This window comes from Rosa chinensis, chromosome 6, assembly GCF_002994745.2.
Source record: "Rosa chinensis cultivar Old Blush chromosome 6, RchiOBHm-V2, whole genome shotgun sequence".
NCBI classification, from domain to species: Eukaryota; Viridiplantae; Streptophyta; class Magnoliopsida; order Rosales; family Rosaceae; genus Rosa; species Rosa chinensis.
This window is the reverse complement of record NC_037093.1, coordinates 14,315,639-14,337,363: the sequence shown is the minus strand read 5'-3', so window position 1 is coordinate 14,337,363 and position 21,725 is coordinate 14,315,639. Positions and strand designations below refer to the sequence as shown.

The following is a 21,725-nucleotide window of genomic DNA, read 5'->3' as shown; positions in this document are numbered from 1 at the left end:
ATCTTAGTTCTACTTCGAATCCTCCTGCATGAATATCAGAATATGTATGTGAATTAAGAACCAGAGAAATGTATGTGTACTTACTTAGGAGCATATATAGAGAATATTGTAAAAATTTTCACGAAAATATAGGAAAATTTAAAGGTTGAACCTGAGTAGAATTTCAAGATACTCTGCTCTCTCTAGTCCGTTCAGATTCAGAAAAGAAATAACCCAATTAAGTTTAACCTCTAGCTAACTGTTTTTTTTTTTTTTTGTAGCTTTGAGTCTTAAATAAAGAAATGAAAGTATAAAACTCACTGGATTAATTTCAGTTTACCTACTCTAACTTTAAGTCAGTCTTATTTGTAGTGAGATGTCATATTCATGCCTCTATTTGAACCCAAGTTGCAACAACCAGAGATCCCTCATATGCTTCTTTCCAGTACACCAAAACACAGTGATTGCATTTTATTACAATAAGGCATGACATTCTAGCTTAAAACTATTAGCTGACATAGCTAGATAGATATGGCGTAAACTCTTCTAAAGAAAGGATTCAAATTAAGTACTATCACTTATACAAATCAAATCACGTTTCATATCACTACTATTCTTCATTAGGAACTGAAAGTTTACTAATTAAAAGCAAAAAAAAATATTAGTATCATCATATACAATACCTTTCTAGACTAATCTCAGTAAAAACAAATAGCAAAGACCCTTTTAGCAATTATATGAGAAGTCAACCCATCTAATAACAAAGAACAAATGAATGAATAGAAAAATCTATTATCACAGGGAACAAAGTTTTCGACATCAATTGATTAATCTACGTAGAAAGACGAAGGTAGATAATTTCATAATAGAAATCAATTGATTGTATGAAAGGGAAATTTTACCCAGGGAGGCTTTGCTGGAGACTTCTCGAATTGGAAAGCAGATGGTGACTTTGATGGAGGCTTCTCGAATTGGAAAGCAGCTGGAGATGTCGGTTTTATACACAGGGATCAGAGCAAAAGTTTAATCCGAGAGTGAATCCCTTTTCAACACTGTATGTCTCTACTCCAAATTTTTGAAAGGGAATACTCATTATCATCTAGCAAACTAAAATATTTTTTTAGGATCTTAAGGTTGAAAATCAAAAATGAAAGCCTGCAAAAAGAGTTTGAATAAAATTCAAGTCTAACCTTTTCTACTATGTTACAGAGAATGTCCAAACTTAAAGTCTCAAACTTTCAATCACAAAGCTTGATACTTGATTCTAGTCTGTGATTTTATATAGCCAATAAAATCAGTAAACCAAATATGTTTGATTAAGGACCTCGAAGATTGTAGAACCTACTATTATGCTAGACCTATTCAACAAAAACAGAATAGGAACACCAAAAGCTTATTACTATCATTCAAAAACAAAACAATGAGCTACTGAGGACTAAGGACTAAGGAGTGACACAACCAATGCAACCAAAAGCACAATATACATTAAAGCAATTGCAGCAAAACTCTCAATTTCAAGCTACACATCTCATTTTGATCAAACCTTTTAATCTAAAGGGCCCCCTAATCTTGTGACTATCAGATATGCAATGCAATACCACATTAGAAAAGGTAATGTAATTGTAAATAAGAAGGCTCACCTATTTTAAAACCATTATATTCAATGATTGAAACATCTGGTCTTGCATTTTCTTTGCTCTCGAAGTCGATCGATATGCCCAGGCATCCACCCTGTTTAAAACCAATTGTCAAGCATAAATCTCAAAACCAATATATGATAAAGGTTACATTGTTGGAAACTAAAGAGCAAAAACTATTATATTTTTAGGATTACATCTCAGATGAAGACACACCAACATAGATCACTTGCAGAATGTATACAATTGTCACTATTCAGTCAAAAGTGGAAATGAGTAGTTCTCCCAACTGAAAAATCAAAACGCAGAAAACTCAAAACACCTGAGACTACCAAACTCTATATACCAACATTAGTAAAAGAGAAAGAAAAAAATTATGCGTATAGGGATGCAAAATGAAAATGAAACTACTCAATTCTATAAACACTCCATAATGCTTCAAAGAATATGAAAGTTCCTATCTTTACACACCGAACCTAATCATAATACTCCTACCGGCTATTTAGTTTTATTTTCTGAAATTAACAAAACCCAGAAACATTTTTTATGGAAACAAATAAATAGGTTTCTGTTTTCAAATATATTTCAGTTTCAAATTGGATAATAGAAAGCGAAAGTTTACCCAGTCTCTCTCTCTCTCGATTGATGTTGATGCTAGATTTCTGCAACAGTGCAGCAGTTGAAGTCGACTTTGACCGATGCTTTCCGAAAGAGGTAGAGACTTGGTTCTTTGGATTATATATTGAGGGTACATGGCAAAATTGTAAATTGCTAGAAAAGATGGATAAAGCTGTAATCGAAATCAGCATGTCGGTAAAGACAAACTAATCCGAAAAATTGAAGCTTATTATGAATGGTTTGAATTGTCAATACCTTATGCCTGCAATAGTAGCTTTCAGTATCACTGTGAGGATCAGAACCTTGAATAGTTATAATGTTGAGATGAAAGAAACTGAAATCTCAACTGCCATACATCTTTTGTCTTTGTCCAATTGCCTTTAGTCAGCTGCAGTAAAGGTGATAATCAAGTTCCAAACTATTGTAAGAAACATACAGAGAAATCATCCAAAAGAACAATAGAATTCATTATGTGCTACTAAAAGATGATAAGCGAAAAATATTTCCTATTATACTGACCAGATGAAGAAGCAGAAGAGTTTTCCTATTTACAATGATACAAATGAAAGACTCAAAGAAGTAGTATTTCACCTCTTTCGTAATCTTCGTTCGAAAAGATGGGTTGGTTCTGAAATCTTGGATCTCTTTCTTCTCGATCTGCATGAAAACTTTGAATCGAACTGAGGGGCTTCAGTCGAACAGAGATGAAGGCCACTGCATATATAGTAGGTTTAAGTATCATTTACCATCAGCAATCTTCATGCATTTGGTGCCATAATCCTTAGAATGTTACTAATCATTCGGTTTAGCAGAAACTATGAAGAAGTATCAAAATTAAAGTAAACAACTTTCATTGTACACAATTCTAGAATAGGGTAAAGTGATTGGTTACCCCCAAGACCCAGATTAATCAATTTGAGATAGACCCTAGGCTGCAACAGTTTCCTGACAATTCTGTCTGGCTCACCCAAGTCTCATCCTTCCTGTAACAAAAAGCAAATTCATGAATAACTCAAAAGCTCAAATGAGAGCTTTCCAGCAATGATCTGAAACCTAAATGTAATGTACTTTAGGTTATTAATGCTTATGTAATTCACAACTCTCTTACCTAAGTTTTCTCAAATGTAATATACATAGGTTCTGTCTTGCTGCTGATTGTAAAGAATGGAACTTTAGTACATTTTGGACTACAGAAATAAAATTTTTAGCTACCAATAATAGAAAGAAAAAAAAAAGGAATCAACTTATATCTATTGAAAGAAGCATGATCTTTTTGTACTACCCAAAATGTTGCAGACCAGATCATTGAATTTGATAATATCATGAAGCAGCTAATCCATCACTTCTATGAAATATATATAAAACCTCTAAACATATATGAAAGGAAACAGAGAGTCACGCGGAAACTGTAAAACACCCAATCAACGAAATGACAACTAACAAAAACCATAGCAAGAGAAAAGTTGCATACCTGCAATCCTCACTCTCCCGAAACCCACCAACACAGTGTCTTCTGGGTGAAGAATCTGAAGTATAGATCTGCAAAAGTACCGTGTTTCAATTAAACTTACCAATTTCATCCATTCAGAAACAAAACACATGACAGGACCCGCCCCGGATTTCACCTTGAAATCCAAAGTGGCCCTGCGGGGCCCACCTTAGAAGAAATTCTACCAAAAATTTGCCGGAACTCCCTCTAAAAGTGGACTACCCAAAAAAAACCTGTAGAAAGACATTTACACTTCTAAAATAATCCACCAAAATTCTTCTGGAGCCACCCTGCTCCCCGTATCACAACGTCTCCCATTTCACAAACAATTCTGAACTTAAGAATATCAATATCCTGGGTTATCAAAGCAATCTAATGTACAGGCGTACAAAAGAATAGAATACAAGATAAAAGACCGATACTTTTATAATGTGTAGGCTATGACAACTATGCCTCAACCCCATGTACGCTCGACCTCAAGCTAAACTGGCCTGCAAACTGGGCATTTAAAACCGAAGGGCCCAGGGGAAAACATTTAAAAACCGTTAGAATGAGTGGATGAAGAATAAGTAATTTCGAATGAATAAGTAAAACTTAATGTCTTCCCAAGTTATTCTCTAAAACCTCGCATGCAGTAACAATATGGAAATACTTTTAATCATCATCTTTACTGCAATCTTAATCACGTAAAAAAAATAGAACATCTTGCAATCTCTTAAAATCTCATCCTCAATCCTTATAAAAACATCCTTTTCAACAGGCTCGTTCAATAACTAGAAAGGACTGCTGTCTAGTCATCTCATGCCATCAGGGAGGGACTGCCACCCAGATGACGCATCGGAAGGGATTGCCAACCGGAATAGGAGGCGGTGGATAGAAGGGACTGCCAACTAGCCACAGGTAGTTAGAAGGGACTGCCAACTAACTACCTCATGTCATCTGGAAGGGACAACCAACCAGGTGACGCATTGGAAGGGACTGCCAACCGGAATAGGAGGCGGTGGGTAGAAGGGACTGCCAACTAGCCACAGGTAGTTAGAATGGACTGCCAACTAACTACCTCATGTCATCTGGAAGGGACTGCCAACCAGGTGACGCATCGGAAGGGACTGCCAACCAGGTGACGCATCGGAAGGGACTGCCAACCGGGATGTAGTCTGGAAGGGACTGCCAACCAAACTATTACCTAGAAGGGACTGCCAACTAAGTAATATATGCATGCGCCGAAGATAGCCTCCTCAATAAACTGAATAACCTCCTCAATAAACTGGAAACAACCTCTTTCAATTATTTTCTTTCGGAAAGAAACTCGCTGTTACTTCAATAAAACATTAAAAATTTACCGAAAGCATAACTCAGGATGATCTCGTTAACTCAAATCTCAATATCTCAATAAATCCTTGAAAGCATAAATCAAAAACTCTATAAATCAATAAATGCTTTCGGAAAGGAAATCTCAATCTGACTCAAGGATGATAAGTGCGGAGCTCAAATATTTGCTAAATCCTTTGTACTACTGATATTCGAAATCCATCATTCTCATAATATTTTCTGAATCAGTCACTTCCCAAAAATCATTTCCCAACTCAATAACTCATAAATAAATAGCTTGAAAAATCTATTGAAAGCCCTCGGGAAGGAAATCCACTAAAAATCCCGTAACTCATAGAGCATAATAAATCCCAAGAAATCAAGCTCATAAAATCATAATACTCAATAATTCAAATAATAAATTAAACCTCAATCGGAAAATAATATACTGCATGCACATTTAATTTAAAATAAATGTCCACTCACTGTACTGTTTAGGCGACCATGCATACGAGTTCCTTAGTCGAGCAATAGCTTGGACGTCGCCCTGTACACAATTATTTTCCGTGAATAACTATTCAACAATCAAATACGATTCTCAAAATCAAATTCTCATAAATCATCTCTCCACTTCTTCTCTGATTCAACCCAAATTTTACATCTAATACCAATTCATTATCTTAAAGGTTCCAAGTCAGAACCAAGAAATATCCGATGATCGGATTCTCGTAAATCGATAATCGAAATCCTAAATTCCCAGAAATTCATAATCAATTAAAAACTTCTCCAATTCCAACCAAATTCACATATTCAACCTCTACAAAAATTATAGGATTTAACTAGCTAAAAAAATAGAATTTAAATTACTGTTTAAAGGCCATAACTGTTCACGCACCGCACTGTTCACGTACGATACTGTTCATGCAGCGGCCAACTCTTCCTCCGGCCACCAAATTTCAACCACAGAATCATCTCAACATTCTAAGCAATTTTCATAACTGTGACCAAGTGAGAAAATACCTTGAACTGCTCCAATTTTCCCGATGAACACAAATCCAGAAATTTCCAAACCCACCAATTTGGAAATCCTTTAAATTCTCCTACCAAACGTGGAAATTCCAGCTAGAAGCCTTCATAGAAAAAGATCAGTGGCTCGAGGTGCTCCTAATAAGACCAATTTCACCTCCGGAAATGGCTGGAAAACGGAGAATTTTTCCGGAGAACCAAACTGCTATAGTAACAATGATTGTTAAGATTCGAGGTTTTCCGGCCAAATCGCCGATACCCACTGGTACTACCGTGTGGAGGTGGAAGAGACGGTCCCCGACCAATTGGAATCACGTCGATCGGACGCCGGACGGCGAAGAAATCAGAAAAAGAACAAGGGAGGGCGACGCAGGGGAAGAGGGAGAGGAGAGAGAGTCGGGGGGGGTAGGTTTCTGAAACCTACCACAGTAACTTCTGATATATGCAGAAAGTTACCATGAACAGTAGTTTCACATTTTAGGCCATAACTTTCGCATACGAACTCCGATTTTTACGTACCATATATGCACGTGCTCGGTTTAACGTCCTCTACAACTTTCATGAAGAACATTTTCTCAAATTTTTATCCGAACAAAAATTCAACTTTTAGGGCCCCCTAAAATGTCAAAACGGAGCCAAAAATTAAATGTAATTGTCGTTTACCCATCGAAAGACTCGTAAACTGGTAAATTTAGGTTCGGGACGTTACAACACATGCATTAAAAACCCAATAAAAACCAAATTGAACGAAACCTAGATCATATAAATCCCAGAAAAATTCACTAAAGCCAACACCTTTCTCAAAAACAAAGCTTAAACGACCAAATCGAACTAGCACATGATCTAATTTGAGGAGAGAGGGACGGTGCAGTCGAGCTTCGAGGACAAAGGGAGAGGGCTAGTGCCGGCGACAGTCCAGGAGAGATTGAGAGAGAGACGACGACAACTCACTGAGTGATTGACTTCAAATTCAAGGAGACACCAAGCAAAGCCATTGAATGCTGCCGTTTCACCGTCGTTGACTATCAAGGAGGCTGAGAGAGAGAGAGAGAGAGAGGTCTGGGTTTTCAGTAACCAGAACCCCGAACGGTGTTCGTTATTTTGACGAGGATAAAAGGCACCCCATCCCCAAATAGAAAAGAACATAATCGAAATCAGCTGAGAGAGAACCGAGATCTGAGAGAGCTAAGAGAGCTAAGTGAAAAGGAGAGAGCGAGGCTGGTGTTTGAGTTTTCGCGGGTTTTAGGTCAAGATGAGAGAGCTAATTGATTGAGTGAAGAATGACAAAAAATGACCTAATTGCGAGGGACCTAGATATGTCAAATAGTACAAGTCAAAATAACTTGGGAAATTTTAAAACAACCCCAGACAACATTTAAATGTTGTCTGAATGTCACAACATTTTCCAATCAACTGGGGTGTGGCTATTTGAGAGGGAAAAGACTCAATCAACTTTTGGATATTCCCTCCAAATTTGAGATAGGAAATCACCACCTTCTACAACTACACAAATGTGTTGTCTGAATGCTCACCATTTATCCAAATTTGAGATAGGAAATCACCACCTTCTACAACTACACAAATGTGTCGTCTGAATGCTCACCATTTTTCCAAATTAAACCAGTATGGTTCTAGTGTATAGTCAGACAACAGAAAAAAAAATTATGTTGTCTGAAAAACCCAGACGACATAAAACAAAACTTATGTCGTCTGAAGTGTGTCGTCTGAAGGCTTTTTTGGCATAGTGCTTGAATCCTCATCTAAATTAACTTTCTTGAAATATTACATTGATGATCTTGTGCCACAGAACTTGAGTTGTCTACAAATGTTTGTAAAATCTGGAGCAGATTTTTCTGTTCTGACCTCAACAATCATAACTTTCTCTAGAAGTAACGAAATCGAGATCCATGAAATTCTACAAAAAGTAGACATATGTAGCTTTCCTTGACTATAAGGCTCATTATCTGATTCGATATGGTAATTTCCCAGTAATTCGGCGAAATTGGATGTTCTACACATGCAACATCTGGGACTTGGGATTGCATATTTTCTTTCAATCCTAGTTAGCTCATTTCAGCTTTTTTTCTTCTTTCTATGGAACAAACTACAAAAAAGCACTAAATTAGCATATATGAATCATAAATATCAAGATTAAGATGCATAGAAATATAGAAAAATATTAGCACATCATATAGAAGGAAGGGATAGAGAGATCAAATTTGCATTTTTCAAGCGCTCAACACTGCATCCGACTCCTATATTCATTGGGTTGCCTCCCAAGTAACACTTGGTTTACCCTTTCAGCCTGACATATCAGCTCTTTAAGAGTAATCATCAGGAGGTTTAGTCCTAGTTTCATGAGATTCTTGACTATCTTTAAAGATGCATGCTTTGATCATGGTCCTTATTAGCATTTTGGGTTGCTTGGTAGCAATTTGGGTTTCTTGGTAGTAATAGAAAGATAATGCACGAAGTTTCACTTCCTTTTCCTCCTTCATTGCCTCCTTTTCTCTTGGTCCAATATTAAAATCTCCATATCAGATTTGAGATGTTTACTTATCACCATCTCCGCATGATCTTGGTACCATGGAGATTCTCATGGTCTACTAGCAAGCTCAAGTGTTTCTTAGATGGAGGAACATGTATAGCTGGACAATAGTATGGAAGAATTAGGTGGTCTTCTAAGTGATAATAATAAAGGCATATGGCTATTTGATCTTTTAAGGATTCCCCTTCTAAGCAATTCCATATATCACGCTTATAACATTCTGGATTCTTAAAAAATGTATCATGATTAGGCACTTGGAACTCATTTTGTTAAGCTCATTGTTACTTTCGTTTTGATGGAATTCCTCATCTACAAAGGACTTATTCATTTCACTATCTCTATACGCTTCAAGCTCGATTGTATATTGTAATGTGTGTGTGTGTAATCACAAGTCTCCACTTTAAGTTGCTCTTCGTAGAGATCATCTATATTTGTGGCTTCATCCTCATTAAACATTGAAGGCATGGAATGCATCATGAGGTTGAAGTAAGGTTGTTGATTTAAGGGGATGCTTTTCTCCAAACTTTTATTCCATTAAGGTTGAATACCCAATGATGACCCAACCCGATAGAAGAATTTTCTCATCCCTACCTCTATTAATCGAGCCGTAACACAAATATAGTCTAACCTATGCCCTTAGCTAGGACATCACATGATATATTTTGTTAGGTACTATCATATTTGGGTTGAAATGATATTTCATAAGAACATGTGTGTTGAAAGCACCCCTCTACAAAAAGTAAAACCCTAAAAATTAGATACAAGATTTTGAGAGGATAGGTACGCACTATCCCTAAACCAAACCTTTGTCGATATTCACTTCTGTTCTCGTCCAGTTGTGCTGCGGCATAGGCCCAAACTTCTGGCCCCGCCGGTGTGCGTCAAGTGCAGTCAAATGAGATGTTGGTGTAGGTGAACTTCCTAGTGATTGGAGATTGGGGATGAGATGATTCTTTTTGCCTTGCTTATAGTTGAAGATAATGTCAGAATAGAAAATGCCTTTACGGCAGACGAGGGTGACCGATTGTGTAGTTGGAGTTTGCATACGATCTAGTTCGTGGGTCTGTGGTTGGATTCGTTCAGATCTTGCCACAAATTCATTGAAGATTGGTTATGGCTTGGTTTCGGATCCTGCAGCAGAAGGTAACGAAGGGTGTCACAGTGTTGTTATCTGTTGGTTCTCTACCCGCAACGGTGTTTTACAGTTGTCAGGGTCCAGAAGTAGTGGTGGTGCGATGATCTTGAAAGTGCGATTGTGGTGGTTGGGTTGTCTGTGCAACTTCGTCTTGGGCTAGGATCACTATTTTGGCCCTCTTGGCCTTAGTCCAGTTATATGGCCTATTCTAGGCCTGTTGTGTCTTCAGCTTGGGTATCACTCTAGGTCTAAGATGGTTTGTTTTTTCTAATTTTAGTTATGTCTACTTGTTAGTGGTTGGGTTAATAAGTTGCTACCATTTTTAGGTAGGACGAGGTAGGCATGGTCCTAGTTTATGCACATTATGTGCCTTGTCTTCTTTAGATAGATGGCGAGTTCCTTGCATTGAAAAATGGTCGCAAGCTCTTAGTGGCAGTAAATGTGTCTGTTCTAGGTAAGCGGTGAGTTCCTTGTTTGATCAAATGGTCGCATCCTTCTAATGGCAGGGTGAAACTAAGTGTCACATGATTTTTATTCTGGTGGCAACATAGTGGCATGGTAAAGCTTATCTTATTATATTATTATGGCTTCGAGTAAGTATTTACTTTCAAGAATGTCACCACAATTGTAAAGCAAATAGAGTAGCCAGTAGAATACTCTTCGCTAGTTGGTACTTAATAGAAACATTGTTTTAGTTGAGAATTTTGTTATTATTTTAGGAATTGTTCTCTTGCTGCATATTGTAATTTGGGGTCTCCCTCCCCCTCCCTCTCTTGTATTCTGCTCTTATTCAAAAAAAAAAAAAAAAAAAAAATCCTACAAAATATGATTGATGTTTATAGGGTCACAAAACAAAAGTAAATGTGAAGCCTCGATCTAGCAATTTGAGTTTCTGTACTCATCGCTAATAAATTCTTGATTAAATACCAGAGAAATAAACACATATTTGTGAAGCTGATACGTACCCTGCATGGCTGCATTCATGGTCTCATAGCACCTTTTGGTTTTTAATGGTAAATATTGATTCTTGATATTGGATTAATTTCAATGGAAACAAACTATATTATGACCTGGTCTAATTTCATCACCATGTCATACATTTTCCTTCGAGTGAGGTCTTACTCGTTATACTCGTTTTCCCCAATTTCTAGTTTGCAATTCTTTTGACTTCCAAACTAAAAAGACTAACCCACACACACACACACACACACACATATATATATATATATATATATATATGCATTTGGTTGAACCTCTTTCCGGCTGATGGAGAAGTTTCGATTCTGTTACAAACCCATTGTGTGCTTCCTTCTCTAATGACGTACGGTAATAGTTTAAGGTAGAGAGGGAAGAAGCTCGCGTGGAGCAATACACCGACATAATAAGGAAAAACTCGGGCTTACTTGGGAGCATTACAATAATTCCAATATGATTTTCTTTTTTCTTGCCAGCCACCAATTTAGAAAAGGGTTGTCAATCTGGTAGTCTTGCACTACACTCTAGCAGCTGCCTAAATCTATAAGAAGCATGCATGCCAACATCTGAATTCACCATTTCATTCTTAGTGCCATATCAGCCTTTTACCTTCTAACTCATTCTCTCTTCTTCCTAGTGTTGCATTATTTGATAGAGAAAATATGGGTTCCAAGTTTGCAGAAGCACTTTTTGCAATACTTCTAATTGCTTCAATGTTAGCAGTTAGCACAGCCAACAAGGATTGGCAGCAGAGGAACTACACTGGCTGGGGTTTCAACCGTGGTCCATATCACCTCAACAAGACAGAAGGACCCAACAAGATCATTGTTGGTGGCTCAGAAAATTGGCATTATGGTTTTAACTATGCAGATTGGTCTCTTAAAAATGCCTCATTTTACGTCCACGACACTCTAGGTGAGTTTAAGGACTTTATTACTATGCTTTGAAGATTTCCGACTTCTCTGCAAAGCATTTTTATAGTATATACTATATAGGGTTTCACTGCAAAACTAAATTGCATCCTTATGAGAAACATTTTATTCTTATATATTAAAAGAAATACATAGCTAGCTAGCTACTTAATTATTTGGGCATATATAATTCATGACGGTGCTTTGGGTGCTTGTAGTTTTCAAGTATGATCCACCAACCAACAGCACACGTCCTCACAGCGTGTACTTGCTACCAAACCTCTGGAGCTTCATAAACTGCGACTTAAGCCAGGCCAAGATGGTGGGAAGTCCGACACAAGGAAGCGGAAACGGCTTTGAGTTTGTGCTTAAGAGCTGGCAGCCTTACTACTTCGCTTGTGGCGAGCATGGTGGTGCTCATTGTAAAGATGGAATGATGAGGTTCTTCGTCTTCCCAAAGCTTCGCGGCTGGCATTATTGAGAGTTTGGACATGAATACGAAAACTCGATACTTGTTTCTGGAGCTGGAGCGTAGTTCAATTATTTTTCGTAATCGATTAGTTATTTTTTCAGCAAATAACAAGACTTCGCATAAAGTTTTGACATAAATATTGTTGTTATGTAGCTGATCATAAGTTCACCGGTTTTCATCCCTTGAAACTTGGTATATACTACATTTCATGTATTAGTTCTTCTTTAGTGACATATTTAGTTATTCAATATTTACTCTGCGTACGTGTATCCATAACTTTGTATGTTTTGCGTAGTGTGTTCCTCTTTCTTGATTGCAAGCTGACGAATCCAGATTTTAGTATTGATCCCACTAAAATCTTGAGTTATAGGATTGTGATGGTGAAATCAGAAACCGAGTGTTCGCCATCGCAATTTTACTTTAGATTTTAGTTTTCTGATTATAAATTAAAAAATTAATGTAAAAAGTTCTGTCTTAAAAGTGGGCTAGTACATTATTGTAGGTATGAAAACTATCTTATGATAGAAGATAAGATTTAATGTACTCCTAAAACATAACGTCTGCTTAGGGAACCCGTTAAGCACAATGAGAACATAAGAACCACATAAGTCATAGAAACATGGTGTCGACCTTATGACTTCAAGACTCAGCATGGCATCTGGCCTTCTACTACTGTTGCATCAAATAACTTATAATGAAGACCTAATGGCGATCAATCAATATAATTTGGAAAGAAACAACAGTTTATGGTGATTAAAAGTTCAAATCAAATACATAAATTAATAAACATTAATTCAACAAAAAACATAGAACAATCATGCTTAGGATTCATCATAACCCTAATAAAAAGTTTAGCTACAAAATACTGAAGATACATAAAACCAAAAATAAATAAATGAAAAAGACATTGAAAACCTATGGATGAAGGAAAGGATGATGGAACAAAGCTAGCACCTAAAAAACCCAACAAGGTTGCAATATACTTTTTTCTTACCAAAAAGTCTTTGGCAGTACTGCTCGAATGGAACGCAACTATACTATGACTTTCGTTTAATTAGCTAATGTCATCACCATGTCACATAATCGTATACCACACATACATATTACTTATTAATTAATTAGCTCTTTCTTCTCCTTTTCCCCAATTTCTGTTTACTAGTTCGGTTTAAATGGCAATGCTTCATATTATTCATTTGTCATTGACTTCCTAACTACAAAAGGAGACTACCAATATATGCATTTAGTTGACTCTAAAGTCTTTTATCGACCCAATTGTGCTTCCTTTTGACGACATTCATTTTTGGGTAGTTTTATTTTTCCCTTCATTCTTTGCCAGGTGCTGGCTACCATATTGATGGGGCTTCTTCGCCTCCTCATGAGCAGTAGATATATATATCTATAAATTTTCAGGTAGTAGATATATTAGTTCGCGGGTGATTACATGATTTACATCCGGAGTCTTTAAGTTGGTTTCCATCGGCAAATTAATTTTGGATTCGAATCCCGCCGACGCTTATTGGAGTTAAATCCCAAAATATTCTTGGTGGCCAGGGGGGAGGAAGCGTTCTGACAAGATCCCCCGAGCACGGATTAGTCTCTGGGCCTAAGAAGCCTTTGAGGACACCGTGTGATTGACAAATAAAAAAAAAAAAAAATTACACATATACAGTGTAATGCATCCATTGATTGATTGAGGATCTATCTCCGTCGTTGTCACCTAATTTTCTCCGAATTTTGCTCCTATTAGAGTCGAATATGCGATGGTGATTTGACCCGATAGATTTGTGCCATCCATACCTATGTCGGTCTAGGCGTAACATTAGTAGCTAGAGTCTAACCGATGCTCTTAGAGCAACGTTGATTGGTTAATTATTTCATAACTCACTTCGGCAATGATATTACTTAAAGTTTAGTTAAATCTAATTTACTATTTATGATTGGTTTATGAAAAATAAACTATTAAATGTATTAAGTCACTTTTACATCTAAAAAGGAAACAACTGTTTACATTTCACAATTTTACCTGGCTATTAAAGTTACCTATATTTTTCTCATTTGGCATAGGATTAGGTGATGAAAACATGAATTTTATCGAAACCCTAACATAGGAGAGGGGACAAGGAAACTGTTGGAGTTGAAAACTTAAAAAAAAAACAAAAAACAAAAAAAAACAAAAAAACTTATATTTTAAGTAAAAATAATGTTTAGATCATGTTGGAGATGTTATACGTACGAAGAGTAAAACCCCATAAACATTTCATACACAAAACAATTTGTTAAACCTTTAGCAAATTGAGTTTCTGTACAAATTGACCAGAGTAGTATCTTACGTATATGTACATGAAGCTGATATCCTTCAAGCCTTCATGGTCTCCGTCATAGCTCCTTTTAGGTTCTAATTTTCTATTAATGCAACCAACCAAATTATATTATGACCTGGTCTTCATTAGCCAATGTCATCACCATGTCATACAATCGTATTGAACAAATACAATTTTCCTTCAATCTCGGTGCGGTAATTATTACTCGTTTTCCCCAAATTTTAGTTCTGTTAAAATCTTAAAGCTTAGACTTTCAATCTCATTTGGTTGATCTCTTTCAGCTGATGGAGAAGCTTCAGTCTGTTACCAACCCATTGTGGTTCTTTGATTTTGCTAGAGCTAGGTGCTACGTATACCATGAATACAAACCATTAATAAATACATATTTGACCTAATGACAGTCATGCTACGTATACAAATCTAATGGAGGGAGAGGAAAGAAGAAAGAGACTTAAGTGGAGCACTTACCGACTTAATTAGGAAAAACTGAGGGATAGCTCCTATAATATTCATATCATGTTTTTCATTAGTCTTAGTTCTTACCAGCCACCAATTTAGAAACGGGTTGTCAATTTGGTAGTTTTGCACTAACTGCATCAGTTGCCTACATCTATAAGAACCATGCATTCCAACATCTGACTTCACCATCTCATGCTTGGTGTTCATATCAGCTTTTTACCTTCTAATTAAATTTCATTCTCTTCTTCCTAGCAGTGTTGCATTTGATAGAGGGGATTAATATGGGATCCCATTTTGCACAAGCACTTTCTGCAGTGTTGCTAATTGCTTCAATGGTGGCAATTAGCACAGCCAACAAGGATTGGCAGCATGGGAACTATACTGGCTGGGGTTTTAACCATGGTCCATTCCACCTGAACAAGACAAACGGACCCAGCAAGATTGTTGTCGGCGGCTCCGAAAACTGGCATTATGGTTTTAACTATGCAGATTGGTCTCTGAAAAATGGCCCATTTTACGTTCAGGATACTCTAGGTGTGTTTTACACTAGTAGTTTAACTGTTTAAAAATTGATTCTCCTTATCAGCAACATTTTCTTCCTTATCAATATATAGAAATACCTAGCTGGCTAGCTATTAACATATAATTAATAATGGTGTTTGATTGGGTGCTTGCAGTTTTCAAGTATAATCCACCAAACAACACCACACCTCCTCACAGCGTGTACATGCTACCAAACCTTTGGAGCTTCATAAACTGCGACTTAAGCCAGGCCAGGATGGTGGGAAGTCCAACACAAGGAGGCGGAAACGGCGTTCAGTTTGTGCTCAAGAGCTGGCAGCCTTACTACTTCGCTTGTGGCGAGCACAATGGTACGCATTGTAAAGACGGAATGATGAGGTTCTTCGTGTTCCCAAAGCTTCGCGGCTGGCATTACTGAGAGTTTGAGATGTACGCACTCTCAAGAATAGAGAAATAACTGGCCGGATAGTAGTGCAGACTGATCTGGGGTGCGATGGAGCTTAATAACAAGACTTGGCATAGAGTTTTTTGACATATTGTATTTTACATATATTTTTTCTATTTGATTAGTTAAGTACCTTTAAGAGCAAACAAGACTTTATGCCAAGACATATTGTATGTGAATATTTCTTGTAAAGAATTATTACTAGTCACCGTATTTTATAGAAGAACTATGATTGCATTCATATTGAATCGAAGTCAATGCAGGCTGGAACAGAATATATATTAAATATATATAAATCTTGAAATTTAGTATCTCAAGCCACAAGTCCACAACCTTTTAATATATATAAATCTTGAAATTTCATATCTCAAGCCACAAGGCCACAACCTACTCATAGGAGCATTATTTGCGACATTATTATTATTATTTCCTATACTTTTTTTTTTTTATAGAAAATTACATAGTAAAACATGACTAAAGATGTAAACATCCCACTTTAAAAAAAAAATACAAATAAGGACATGAGTCCAGGCCAAAAAGTCAAATGATACAAACCTGACTCCCAATTTTAATGGAAAATGACCAAAATGCTCGAGTTTCATCACAATTTACGGACATTGCCACTGACCCAATATCCAATACCCAAAAACACAACTTTATTACTTCTAGTTTTTTTTTTCTCCACCCACTTCAATTTCCTAGACCTCTAACCAATTTCTCAATATGTGAGTACTGACTCTCATTAGCTCTAAGCTCTTCTCTATTTTCTTTAATCAATAAGTTAATACAAAACAACTAGCTCTTACCTTTTTCAACGAACGTACCTCTCACCGCTTCTGCTTTATCACTCCTCCATTTCCCCCATTTCCTTAGCTTTCGTCCAGCAACCCTAACCAAGTGGTGTAATTGACAAGAGTTGCTCATGACAAAGGAGGAGCTGCTAAAGAAATTTTTGAAGATACTGTATCTCAACAATTTTGTAGGGTTACAGATGATCTTTATTTGATTTTCCCCGCTTCAAAATCGGAAATTTAAATAAAACTGATACTCATCCTTGCCATTAACATAATAGTGCTTATACAGAAAGACATGCATCTGCAATTTCCATGTCAGTAGTACAACGGCCAAAAATGTTAAAAGAGTTAAAATATTCTGCTGTACATCAAAGTAATATAATGAATGTTTTTTGTTTTTCTTTTTCAAATTGAAACTTTCAATAAGAAAACCAATCTAGAGTAGATTATAGAGGAAACAATGCAGATAACCTACAAAACTGTACTTGTACTGTGCCATCTATACATTAGCACTTCACGGTTAATTAGCAAGTGAGAGGTCAAAGAGTAGGTTTAGTGAGGGGCACATCCAGGAGGGCGGGGATATGATTGATTTATTCCGAGATTTGTCCACCGTATGCATAAATAGCGCTACCATTAGCAGGGGAATACCAAACTGCACAGGATGTCCATAATTAGCATGAACTTCATACTTGCTGTTTAACATCTCACTTTTGCTCTATTGCATGCAAATGGTAGAAAGTTTTAGTCTTTCTAACCATGATGAGAGCTATTATTGATATGCTACTATATAGTTTATAGTTTATGTCAATGATATGCTCTGCTACTGTCCAGTGATGTGATATGCTATTTGGTTAAATGATATGATGTGCTACTGTTCAAATTGAATTGATCTAATTGCTACTGTTACTGCTACTACTACTGCTCCTGCTACTGCTACTGCAAATGAAGCTGCTACTGAACCAAGGACACGTTTAGCAATAAAATGCTTGAGACCCCAAATAATTATACCAAATATGAATACCAACTGATGTGGCAGGTGCCATATCATCAAACTATTTTTAGCATGTATTCTTATATTTATTTTTATTCTTTAAAATGGAAAGATCAATAATTAAAAGTTATTGTTGTTTAATTAGAAAAAAAATTGTTTATGATAAACAACAACAAAACACTACAAAAAAGAATTCCAATGGCTTCGCTTGATTGCAACGACGTGGTTTTGCTGTCGCTAAAAACCGGCAATTCCCTTCGGCAAAGTTATGCCGTCGCAAGATTTGCAACCGAGTTGATACGCTGTTGCAATGGGGGTAGCCAAACACTATGATTCTACTTCAGCGAAGGATAGCCGTCGCAAAATAATGAAAGTTTGCCATTGCCTCGACATGCCGTCGCACGAACAAGCAACTATGCTACCCCATTCTTCTACTAGATCTGTTTTCTAATTGAAAAGCCCTATTTCCCTCAACCCTTTTCCCCCACAACCCCTCTTTCTCTTTCTCTCTGATCTCGATGTCACCCACCAAATTGAGCTTCGATGAACTTGGTGGCCACTAGGTTGACTTGGATTTGGGAATTATTCTTTTTGGGTATCTCAATTCAGTTCCCTCTCTTGTCAAACCCGATTCAATGCCCGTTTGAGTGTGACCCAGTCGTTTTGTGGTTGGAGTTGTGGTATAGGTAGAGGAGCTTTCTGGGTTTGGTATGATTTTTGTTTTTTTGATTTGGTGGTTCTATGATTTCGATCTTGCTGGTTCTGTAGGGGAGAATAAATCAAGAACTGTGGAGGAACGATGATATGGGCGGCTGTTTCTGCTCTTACTTCTTATAGACCAAACCAAACCGTCTTCCTTGCTCGTCAAAACGAGGGTCGGCCGTCGGCCGGAGATCAAGCTCAGAAATTGGTTCGTCTTTCATTTCATATCTCACATTCAAATGGGTTCTCTTGCCATATGTATTCCATTCGTTTTTCTCTTTGATTTATGTACCATGGTCAATCCAAGTTTAGCTCATACTACTTGCTCAACCTAGTTTTCTATGTACTTGGATGGAACAAATCTTACTAACCTAGCTCTACTGCTCTTTATGGTTCTAAAATTTTCAGCCTGTTGAAGTAATAAAATTTCTAAAGCATATTGATTGTTATTGTTGGTGGGAAATCTGAAACAACTTTTTGCATTGTTGGAGACCTGATTATGCTGTCAAGTGTTTATAGTATCATGCTGTCATTTTTAATTTTGATGGGTGTGTGGTATAATTGTAGTCTTCAAGTGGGCTAATTTAGTTTGTGGATTTTATTGTGCTGTGTTTACGTAGCTTTGTTGTTATATTTTGTTTCTTGGTGGCTACAGGCCCAAGGACTGAAGAATCATTTTACATATGCTTCTTGTTGGAGCTTCATTCCCTTCTTGATCTTTTATATACTCAAGGTTTGCAGCTTTTCCAAAGTGACCAGTGTTTGCTATCCTCGACCATTACTTCTTGCTTTTCAATAAGTAATCTTGAATGATAAGTAATTCCTACAAACTAGTAGAAGCTATTGCTAATTGATTATGTACTTTCCTTGGTCTGTTACATTGTTACAAAACTAGCTCTTGATTTTTGATTGCTGGAAATTTTAAGGTGCGCATGAGAAACCATATTGGTAGTCTTGCTCTCCTTCCAAAATTTTGGTTGCTGCAACGAAGCTACATATATATTATAGATGTTTATATCATGTGCAGCTTTGCTATCGAAATCTGATTTTCTTTCTTTACATGCATGCTATTAAGTTTTGAAACTATTTTTAATTATGAGGTTACTTGGAAGCAAGGTTCCACTTTTTGATTACTCAGTCGTTTCATCTATGAGTTAATGAATTCAGACTTATACACCCAATTGAAGGTATATTTCCGGGAATATATTTAAACTATTGTTATGATTTCAATTTAATCTTTATATATATGGCTGTAGAGTCCACTTCTTATCACTTGATTGTTGTTTAATGGTGTTCATAATTCGTTGACATTTCTTTCAAAAAGCTACAAGTTTTACCGTACTTCCAAGGTATTGGATTATGATTTTAATTAACTTTTCTGCTGCTGATTCATTGTTAGTCCAGTTTTTCTCCATTGGTTATTGGTATGATAATTGAAAAATGGCTATGTCCTGCACGGATGGTAAAGGAGTAATGGATAATGGCAAGTATGTGAGGTACAAACCTAAGCAGGTTGTTGAAGCCCTTGAGAGCCTTTATCATGAATGCTCCAAACCTAGTTCGATTCGTCGCCAACAGCTCATTAAGGAGTACCCAATTCTCTCTAACATTGAGCCTAGCCAAATCAAAGTTTGGTTCCAGAACAGAAGGTATTCTTGTTTCATAGATAATTGCCTTTTCTTCATCTATAGGCTTTGTACTCTATTTCATTTGTGGCTCAGAGAATCTAAGCGAAAGAAAAATGAATTTTTTGGTTTGGATCTTGAGTCTATGATTCTATGAGCATGATGAAAGTGTACAGGTTTGGTGTGAAGATCAATAAATATGGATTTCAATTTTCTTCTTTTATTAGTTTTTATTAATTTCTGGAGAATGTTTGGTTGGGGAGAAAATAGAATTGGAAACAGATTGTTTTCAACCCACGATATATGTGAAGCATGGTATATATAGGTGGTGGAAATTGCCTTTGTATTGTGTTTTGTGAAAGATGTTGACAAGTATTCTTGTATTGCATCTTTCAAGCTCATTCTTTTGTAAAAGATGCATAGGCATATGAACCAAACTAGTGTCTTTTTCCTATTATTTAGAAACAGACCTCTTTCTCGTAGTATTTAGAAAATTGATTACTATAATACTGCTGCAGATGCAAAGAAAACTAACATGGAGGGATCCACTTTGAAGTGTTTGGCAATTATTTTTGTTCATTACAAGTGTTTGGCTTGTTGATTACTTTGGTGTGATTATCAAATTTATTCCTGTATGTATATCAAAGCTAACCTGGAGATATCCACTTGAAGGTAAATATGTGTTTATCAAATTTATTCCTGTATGTGTTCAAAACTTCAAACTTGTTCCTATGACTCTAAAGAGTTTGAAACTGATTTACTTCGTGTAGCTCATGATGAGAGTCATGCACAAGATGCGTCGTGGGGGTTGTCTAACATAAGGGCTGTTGACGAAACTTAAAATCAGGTTGACAGTCCATCCGAAAACCCAGTCAATAAGGACGAGATCAGTGAGGTGCCAGATTTATATCTTGGTGCAAGCATTCATCTCTCAAGAGATCCTAATAATGTTCCCAATGCCATCCAGGTTTATTCCCTTTCATATGCTTTTTTTTACTATCGATTTGATATCAACTTTTACTTTAAATTTGAAGGCATACATGTTTCTTCAGTTAGGTTGTTTATTCAGATTCAGGTGCTTTAAAATGCTTGGTTTCTGTTTGTTCGCATCCAAAATTCCGCATTGTGTCAAAATTTGTAAAATAGTTACCCATTACCTGCTCTGGATAATAGTTTACATTGTCATTTCCTGCTTTGGATAATATGAAATTGTGTGGGAATTGAAATTGTATCTGATATACAATTGTGGACAATAGCATACTGGAAACTAATTATATCTGATATGGACATATGGTATGTAAATGCATACTAATTGGTTACTGAATACTAACTGCCTTGGTTACTGAATACAAATGGTCTTGGCAACCAATACACGAGTATGAAATTGCATCTGTTTTGGTATGCCCTATTATGAGTTAATGACTTATCCTCAGCTTTGGTTAATGGTTAGTCAATGATATTGCTCAGTTATGCTCTATGAAGCATGGATACGTCATAACTTATGCTCAGTTTTGTACCCTGAAAAGTCTAAGTGATAATGCTACTTCAATTTCTCTCATGATATGAATTTAGGAGTTCAAATTATAGCTTAAACTCTAGTGCTATTTCATTTTGGTTACTTTATATGCCTTTTGTCTTAGTATGACACTTCTGCCTAAGATGAAGCAGTTTTATATGTTTTTTATCTGCAATATTGTCAATGTGTTCAAGTCTCTCCTTATATGTGGTGGCATAAAATCTGGTTCAAGTCTCTCTATGCAGA

At 36.5% G+C, this 21,725-nt stretch overlaps 2 protein-coding genes across 2 annotated transcripts; both read left to right on the top strand.

The window, feature by feature from the left end:
• The first annotated feature begins 11,296 nt into the window (after window positions 1-11,296).
• LOC112173739 lies at window positions 11,297-12,327 on the top strand. Its single transcript, XM_024311422.2, has 2 exons — window positions 11,297-11,633; window positions 11,848-12,327. The coding sequence occupies exons 1-2, from the start codon at window positions 11,381-11,383 to the stop codon at window positions 12,108-12,110; spliced, it is 516 nt and encodes a 171-aa protein (XP_024167190.1). The 5' UTR covers window positions 11,297-11,380; the 3' UTR covers window positions 12,111-12,327.
• Window positions 12,328-15,070: 2,743 nt separating this feature from the next.
• LOC112174029 lies at window positions 15,071-16,096 on the top strand. Its single transcript, XM_024311723.2, has 2 exons — window positions 15,071-15,415; window positions 15,559-16,096. The coding sequence occupies exons 1-2, from the start codon at window positions 15,163-15,165 to the stop codon at window positions 15,819-15,821; spliced, it is 516 nt and encodes a 171-aa protein (XP_024167491.1). The 5' UTR covers window positions 15,071-15,162; the 3' UTR covers window positions 15,822-16,096.
• The last annotated feature ends 5,629 nt before the right edge of the window (window positions 16,097-21,725 follow it).